Source organism: Hydra viridissima, unplaced genomic scaffold (assembly GCF_058129835.1).
Source record: "Hydra viridissima isolate aposymbiotic clone 2 unplaced genomic scaffold, HvirCarnegie_v1 scaffold_1, whole genome shotgun sequence".
Taxonomy (NCBI): Eukaryota; Metazoa; Cnidaria; class Hydrozoa; order Anthoathecata; family Hydridae; genus Hydra; species Hydra viridissima.
Genome location: NW_028324300.1, coordinates 16,976,622 through 16,985,085, shown reverse-complemented (window position 1 = coordinate 16,985,085; position 8,464 = coordinate 16,976,622). Strand labels below are relative to the sequence as shown.

The following is an 8,464-nucleotide window of genomic DNA, read 5'->3' as shown; positions in this document are numbered from 1 at the left end:
GGCAAGACTTTGGCTAAATAGGCTACCAACAGATTGAACAGCATAAGGTGAGAGCTGCTTTGCAAGAACAGTACCAGCCTGTTGGACAGGAACAGCTGAAACTGGATCAGATGAAAGAAACAAACTGGGTTTGGCCAATGTTTGCTGAAAAGCAACAAGGCTAGGAGTCAGAGGAACAGAAAAGACCTCTTTTGAAGGACAGAAAGCGACTTGCTGAGAAGGAGAAGCAGAAACAGGTTTGGCAACCACTTGCTCATTAAAGTAAACTGGAGAAAGTTTTGCATGGTGTTCAATAAAATCCGGTTCATCAGGAAATAATGTTAATGCAAGAGGAGAACAAGCTGTGCCAACAGGAACAGCTAGAGTCTGATCTACATCCATACAAACAGCTTGTTCGTTAGGAACTAGTTGTGCAAGAGCAGGGGATAGTTCAAGAACTGGACCAGCGATTGTTTGTTCAGATGGAACAGACGAAACAGGAGTTGAGGTAGGTTCACACAAGAAATCTACGGCATGGTCGTTGCTATCCTCTAAAGGAACATTGTTTTCTACAGCTGGAGAAAACGGAACCACTGTGGTACAGCTGAAAGTAGCAGCACATTCTTCAGAGTCAGAACCGGAGTCTAAATCTTCCTCAAAGATGTCCTCAACCTCATGAAAACCGTACTCCTCTGCATTAGTTTGGAGCCAGTCCATCACATCCTTCTCCTTCTTTGGTGGTCTCTCAGACTTTTCAACAGTCAAAGACTCTATGACTCCGAAGGACTGTCCGATGCCCAGGGCAAAGCGCAACTCCTCTGCAGCGTTCCACTGGGACACATAAAAGCTATCCATTGTGTTCCTGCTGTGCTTCATGTAGAGTGTAGCAAACCGCTCGCGATCTTCTTTGCTGTTGTTGGCAAAGTAAGTGGCTATCGAACCGCGAATGCAAGTGGGAGTAAGACGCTTCATGGGAATGTTTACCATGGGAATGTTTACTTGGCTTTTTCTGAAGCAGGACGTCAGGCAAGAGGAGATAGCAGAGGAACCCATCTGGTAAACAGGCACTCTAGTTGCACCGAGTGTCACACATTCGTCTTTGTTGGGTCTCATCGATGGAAAAAGGGGCCTGTAGCAGTCGCTCAACTCCAAAACAGTCTTGGTGTCTGCAGCCATGTAGTGAGAGTCGTTGACAAGAAGGTCTCTGTATCTCAGCAAATAAATATCGATCAACACTTTCAAGTCGTTCGGCACTAGAATGTTTTTGGCTCCGTACTTGTATGCTGTTTTGTAGCGCTCTTGCACAATGCAATATCCACACTCACTCTTCTCAGCAGCCATGTAGTCTCTAATGTTTAAAAGAGCAATGTTAGATTTTCTTAAACTGTTAATTACAGTGACAGAGAGCAGAAGATGGTTTCGTAGAGACACAGCATTGTCTCTAGTCGGTGTAAGAGACGGCTTTCTAATCGATTCCACTAACTGTCTTACGTATGCAGACTTGCCATATTCGTTCAGCAAACTGACATTGATGATGTTGATGCATTTTTTGCTTTTCACAAGGCTCCTCCTCAAAGAACGAAAGGGCCTCAGCACTTTTTGTAACTCCTCCACCTTGCAGCGCAAACGTCGGATGGCCTCATGAGAAAGTCCGAAATAGACATTCCTGGCTTCACTGAAACGAAACAGGAGACAAAGGTAGACCAAGGCGGTTGTACAACGTGTGACAAGACATGGCTTTTGTTTGGTCAAGTTCACTCAGCTTGGAATTGAGCTGAATGTTTTTAAAGTGCATGGAAAAGTATCTATCCTCCAAAACGTTGGAATTGGTGAGAGCGTTCGGGTGCAGCGTCAGCGTGCTGTCACAACATGTCAATATTTCAACAACTGCATTTTTGTAGATCTTTGCTTGTGACAAAGTGTTGTTGTTGGCTACCACAAGCCACTTTTCAAAATCTCTGAAGAGCTCATCTGCTGACTGGTAATAAAAGTGAAAAGCATCTTTGTCCAGCTGAAACAAGAGTCTCTTATCTTCTGTCAAGACGGAGGAGTTGGAAACCAAGTGCTTTAAGGAATTAAAATCAGAGTCTAGGACGGATTCGGTGTTCAGCTCTTTGTTTTCTACAGAGGTGCAGTGGTTTGCAGAAGGAGCCTCGGACGAACCAGCAACTGATGAGGGCAAGCTTAAAAGAGGATCAGAGGAAAGAACCGGAGAAGAAAAAGAGGAGGAAGGCCCAGGAGCAGAGGATGCAGAGCCTGATGCAGACGCTTGTTCAGCTACTGGCTTAATACCAAAGAAGGCAGGTCGAATAAATTGAGGGACATAGAGCTTGTCGTTGTCGTATCGCTTTGCCTCTGCAATCTTTTGTTTGATCGTCTTGGAATCGTAGAAATGAGTCTCTTTCAAGTGTATGTCCAGTCGGTCGTAATACTTCCAACATTGCAAACAGGGGTAAGGTTTTGGACAGCCGGACTTGCGTTCGAGACGAGCATGCTGAAACTTCCTGACCATTGCAGAGTAAAAGATGGAAGCTTCATCCAAAGTCCAAGAATGATCTTTTTTAGTCAAGTGTCTTTTAATGCTTGTGGAGGAATGTTTGCACAAAGGCATCGGACAGCTAACAGCGTACCTCTTCTTGGTACCATAGAAAGGTACAACCCTGTTTACGGAGCCACACGCTGCAACTAATGCGGCCCTGACTTTGTTTTTGAGCTTTAAGTCTCTCTGTTCTTGTGACTGCCTTCTTTTCTTTTTTTTCGCTTTAGAGTTCGGAGAAGGGGCAACAACAGTGTTGTTTTCTTGTGAAGAAGACATGTTCAGGTGTTTGTTTGCAACGGTTTATGCTAAAAAAAAGAAGACAGTTAGTGAGAGTGTTTTTCTTCTGCCTGCATCCTGGAATCCTGGAATGTTTACAACTGCAGGGAAGAGCTGTGTTTTTTCGAATCCTCTGCAAAAGAGAAAAAAGAAAGAAAAGAGAGCAACAAGAAGAAACAAAGTTTCCACTAGCAAATGAAAAAGAATGAGAGCAACTAGCATTACATGCATGGTGGCAGCAGTGATTGCTATTATGAGAAGGAGAATGAGAAAAAAAAAAAAAAAAAGAAACAAATAAATAAAGAGATGGAGTTTGAGAGGATCTCGCAACCATATGACTCAAAGAAAGAAACTGTGTTGAAAAAAGGCAAGAGAGGGCAAATAGAACTTGCTAACAAGGACAAATGACAGACATAACTACAACAGTAACAACTCTCATTGCAAGCATAATAACAACAGCATCAGCATCACTGACTCAGAGAGTGTTGACATAACAAAAAAAGAAAACAAAAGTACAAGCCAAGTGGGGGAACATTAACAAACACTCATTGCAACTATAACAACAACAACAACAACAGCAACAGCATCACTGACTCAGAGGGTATTGATAAAAAAAAACAAGCAAAACAAAAACAAACAAAAAAACAAATAAAAAAACAAACAAGCAAATTGGGTGAACAGTAACAACTCTCATTGCAAGCATAATAACAACAACAGCATCAGCATCAGCATCACTGACTCAGAGAGTGTTGACAAAATAAAATAGACAATAAGCAAGCAAAGTGGGTGAACAGTAACAACTCTCACTGCAAGCATAATAACAACAACAGCATCAGCATCAGCATCACTGACTCAGAGAGTGTTGATAAAATAAAACAGATTATAAACAAACAAAGTGGGTGAACAGTAACAGCTCTCATTGAAAGCATAATAACAACAACAGCATCACTAACTCAGAGGATATATAAAAAAACAAACAAACAAACAAACAAAACAAAAACAAAAAAAAAACAAGCAAAGTGGCTGAACAGTAACAGCTATCATTGCAAGTAAAATAACAACAACAGCATCAGCAACATCATCACTGACTCAGAGAGTGGTGATAAAATAAAACAGATTAAAAAACAAGCAAAGTGGCTAAACAGTAACAACTATAAATACAAGTAAAATGACAAAAGCAGCAACAGCATCACTAACTCGCAGGGTGTTGATAAAAAAAAAAGCAACAAACAAATAAAGCAAGCAAAGTGGGTGAACATTAACACTCATTGCAACTATAATAACACCAACAGCAACAGCATCAGTGACTCAAAGGGTGTTGATAAACAAAAACAAAGGCACAAACAAAACAAGCAGAGTGGGTGAACATTAACAACACTTATTGCAAGCATAATAACAACAACAGCATCAGCATCACTGACTCAGAGAGTGTTGATAAAATAAAATAGATTATAAACATGCCAAGTTTGTGAACATTAACAAACACTCATTGCAACTATAACAACGACTACAGCAACAGCATCACTTACTCAGAGAGTGTTGAGAAAAAAAACAACAAAAAAAACAAAAACAAAACAAAACAGAAAACAGAAGTACAAGCCAAGGGGGGGAACATTAACAAACACTCATTGCAACTATAACAACAACAACAGCAACAGCATCACTTACTCAGAGGATATTGATAAAAAAAACAAACAAACAAACAAACAAAACAAGCAAAGTGGCTGAACAGTAACAGCTATCATTGCAAGTAAAATAACAACAACAGCATCAGCAACATCATCACTGACTCAGAGAGTGGTGATAAAATAAAACAGATTAAAAAACAAGCAAAGTGGCTGAACAGTAACAACTATAAATACAAGTAAAATGACAAAAGCAGCAACAGCATCACTAACTCGCAGGGTGTTGATAAAAAAAAAAAGCAACAAACAAACAAAGCAAGCAAAGTGGGTGAACATTAACACTCATTGCAACTATAATAACACCAACAGCAACAGCATCAGTGACTCAAAGGGTGTTGATAAACAAAAACAAAAGCACAAACAAAACAAGCAAAGTGGGTGAACATTAGCAACACTTATTGCAAGCACAATAACAACAACAGCATCAGCATCACTGACTCAGAGAGTGTTGATAAAACAAAATAGATTATAAACAAGCCAAGTTGGTGAACATTAACAAACACTCATTGCAACTGTAATAAGAACAACAGCAACAGCATCACTGACACAAAGGGTGTTGATAAACAAAAACAAAAACACAAGCAAAGTGGGTGAACATTAACAACACTCATTGCAACTATAACAACAACAACAGCAACAGCATCACTGGCTCAAAGGGTGTTGATAAAATAAAGAAATAAAAACAAAACAAGCAAAGTGGGTGAACAGTAACAACTCCCATTGCAAGCATAATAACGACAACAGCAACAGCAACACCATCACTGACTCAGAGAGTGTTGATAAAATAAAATAGATTATAAACAAGCCAAGTTGGTGAACATTAACAAACACTCATTGCAACTATAACAACGACTACAGCAACAGCATCACTTACTCAGAGAGTGTTGAGAAAAAAAAAACAAAAACAAAAAAAAAACAAAACAAAACAGAAAACAAAAGTACAAGCCAAGTGGGGGAACATTAACAAACACTCATTGCAACTGTAACAACAACAACAGCAACAGCATCACTTACTCAGAGAGTGTTTATAAATAAAACAAAAAACAAAACAAGAAACAAAAATACAAGCCAAGTGGGTGATTACTAACAGCGCTAACAGCAGCAACAACAGTGTCTTTAGAAACAACAAACAAGTACAACAGCAACAACTGCTTTTACAGAGTATAACAATAACAACAACATGGCACTAACAACAACAAAAGGGTTGGAATAAAAACCTGTAGGCAAAAGGAGAGCTGCATTCAGACAAGATCGATTACAAAGAGGCTCTTCTTTAGGACAGAGGAGAAACTGCTTTTGAGGGACAGAGGGACTTTTGTTGTTGTGGTTGTTGTTGTTGTTGTGCAGAAACCAACAAACTTTTATTGAACCGAATATAACCGAATATAACCGAAAGTCTTGTTTGCTTCTGTTTTGTGCCATCAAGAAGGGAAAACAAAACATCACAAAACAAACGAAGCAAACGAAACAAACAAACAAACAAACGAACGAAACAAACAAACAAAAAAAAAAAATTAAAAAAATTAACAAACAAACAAACAAACAAACAAGCAAACAAACAAAAACAAATAAGAAAAACAGAAAACGCAGTACCGAAACCTCGCCATTTTTTATCCTTCCTCAAGCTTTCTCTGGGCGCCAAAGACCGAGAAAGTTGAGCAAACGTGACGTTGAGGGGGGGGAGGGGGGTACTTAAGGACAGCAGACCGACCAATGGCACGCTTAGGAGAGACCCACGTGAATGCTACATTTTCTTTCTATGTACGCTGAATCCGCTCAAAGTCTGGAATTTCCAGCATTCACGTGTCATCACTCCAGCCACCAGATTGGCCCACACTTTGCACACTTTCAAGACTAGAAACTCACTTGTGCTCAATTTGAGCAAAAAAAAAAAAAAACTAAGTCTCGCATGGCGACAACTTTTCCAAAAGCAAACAAAGGCAAACGAAGGCAAACGAAGAAAAAACAAAAACAAATAAACAAAAACAAAACCGAATAGGGAGAGAGAGAGTGAGTCGACTCATTTCTTTCGACTGCCTTAAACGAGAAGTCTAAAACGTTTAAAAGTTGAAAACTAAGTTTTTTAAATGAACTGCACCGAAAAAACTTTACGACAGTTTAGCTGGTTAAAAACGCAGAGGAAAATATTTTATAAAATTTAAGCGTTCTAAAGATGTCCATTTTTGTTTTTGTTTTTTTTATTTTGGTTTGTTTCTGGCTTGTTTCTTTCTTTAAATTCTAGCGATCGAGCATATTTGAACGGTTTCATCAACCTGTCGGCGCACGTGCTCGAGAGCTAGAACTTTGATTGCTTTTGTTGTTGAGAATTGAGAATGTCCGAGCAGGTTTTTTTATCGATTTCATCGCTTGTGGCGAGGCAAAAATCAAAACGCTTTTTGGACGAAAGAAAAGAGATTAAAAGGAAAAAAGAGAAGAAAAAAAAAACAAAAAAATAGGTTATGTGTTATGAACATTTATTTTCTCACGCGATGACGTCTAGTTTTGTTAGAGTAATTAAAATATGGTATCAAGTTTGTAATTTCTATCTTATTTTTAGTTACGGATAATTGCCAATTATGTCACGTTTAGTATACACAACGCTGTTTTCTTAATAGCAATATGATACAAACAAGTTATAAAAAAAAAGCGTTCGCTCGATCTTCCTTAGTCAGTTGAACAAAAAGAAATTTTCACAACATATGATTGATTTGGTTGTCCTAGCAAGCTGTTTTAGCAAACGACTAGAGGTTGCAACTGTTGTTCATTGAAAACGAAAAATCTAGCGTCAGCAAGAAATTTTTGAATACATAATGTACACAAAAGTGGCACTTACAAATGAAAATGTAAAAAAAAACTGTTTACCTTGATGCCAGACTCGCAGAGATGTTGTCGCTCGTTGCTATCGACTGCGAACAGCTTAAGTGCCTCTTCATTCTACTTATAGCCGAAGTTTTGGCTTCGAAAAAAAATACGAACGTCGTTAAGCTCAACGAGCTGCTTTAATTGTTGTTCGTGCGAAAACGAAATGCTTAAAACGGATAAAAGTGTTGGCGTAATTACACTTTTCGACCGCGATGCAGTTTGTCAACTCTAGCGTACTTTTTTGGCTCGTGGAGCAAAAGCCTCATGATAATAGCAAAGGCTTAAAATGTCTTAACATGTCAGCAAAGGCTTAATATGCTTAATAAACTGTGGTTAAGCTTTTGCGGTGCAGTTCATTTACAACTTAATTTGCAACTTGCTGGCACAAGCAAACGTTTATGACTTCTCGTTTAAGACAGTTGAGCGAAATCAGTCGACTCACTCATTCTCCCTTTTCTGTTTTGTTTTTGTTTTGTTTTTTTGTTTTTGTTTTTGTTTTTGTTTGTTTTTTTTTTTTCTTTGTTTGTCTTTTGTTTAAAATGTAAAAAACTCGAAAGGAAAGTTGTTGCTTTGTTTGCTTATTGAAAGTTTTCGCCAGTTGCAAGACTTAGTTTTGTTTTTGTTTACTTATTAAAATATCGAGGAAAATATTTGAGGACATCGCATTCTAATGGTGCCTTTATAACAACATCTAACGATTTAACGTTTAATGTTGTGCTCAAAAAAAAAATTCCTTTTATATCTCTCAATGGTCTCCAACGATAAAACTGCCGACCAATCGCAACGATTAAACAGCCAACCAATGGCAGCTCAATGGTCTCCAAACAAGAGACTGCCGACCAATGGCAGCTCAGTGGTTTGAGAAGTGAGATCATTCGATTTCCTTTTATTATCTCCAGTTTGAACTAGTGCTTGGCTTGTGGTGCAGAAACTAAAACTTCCCGTTTTTGTATTTTGTTTTGAATTTCTTTGCTTTGAGCTTTTTAATCGATCGATAGCTTTAGGAGAAAAGAAGAAACCCCTCTGACGAAGTCTTGGCTTTTTTAAAAACGCTCAAATTTTGGCAAACAAATCTCATACGAAACGCTACTTTGATGTCAAGCTTTCGTTACTCCCTACTCCC

The 8,464-nt window shown here is 38.6% G+C and overlaps 1 protein-coding gene across 1 annotated transcript; it reads right to left on the bottom strand.

Annotated features, from left to right (window-relative positions):
• Positions 1-1,651: 1,651 nt before the first annotated feature.
• On the bottom strand, positions 1,652-6,145 carry LOC149893628 (uncharacterized). Its single transcript, XM_090070667.1, has 2 exons — positions 6,073-6,145; positions 1,652-2,823 (listed from the first exon to the last, which is right to left on the bottom strand). Exon 2 carries the CDS (start codon positions 2,792-2,794, stop codon positions 1,652-1,654), a length of 1,143 nt encoding a protein of 380 aa, XP_089926793.1. The 5' UTR covers positions 2,795-2,823; positions 6,073-6,145.
• Between the last annotated feature and the right edge of the window lie 2,319 nt (positions 6,146-8,464).

Bases quoted from the DNA above. Each gene is read 5' to 3' on its own strand.
- LOC149893628 (XM_090070667.1), bottom strand. From the start codon at position 2,794: ATGTCTTCTTCACAAGAAAACAACACTGTTGTTGCCCCTTCTCCGAAC.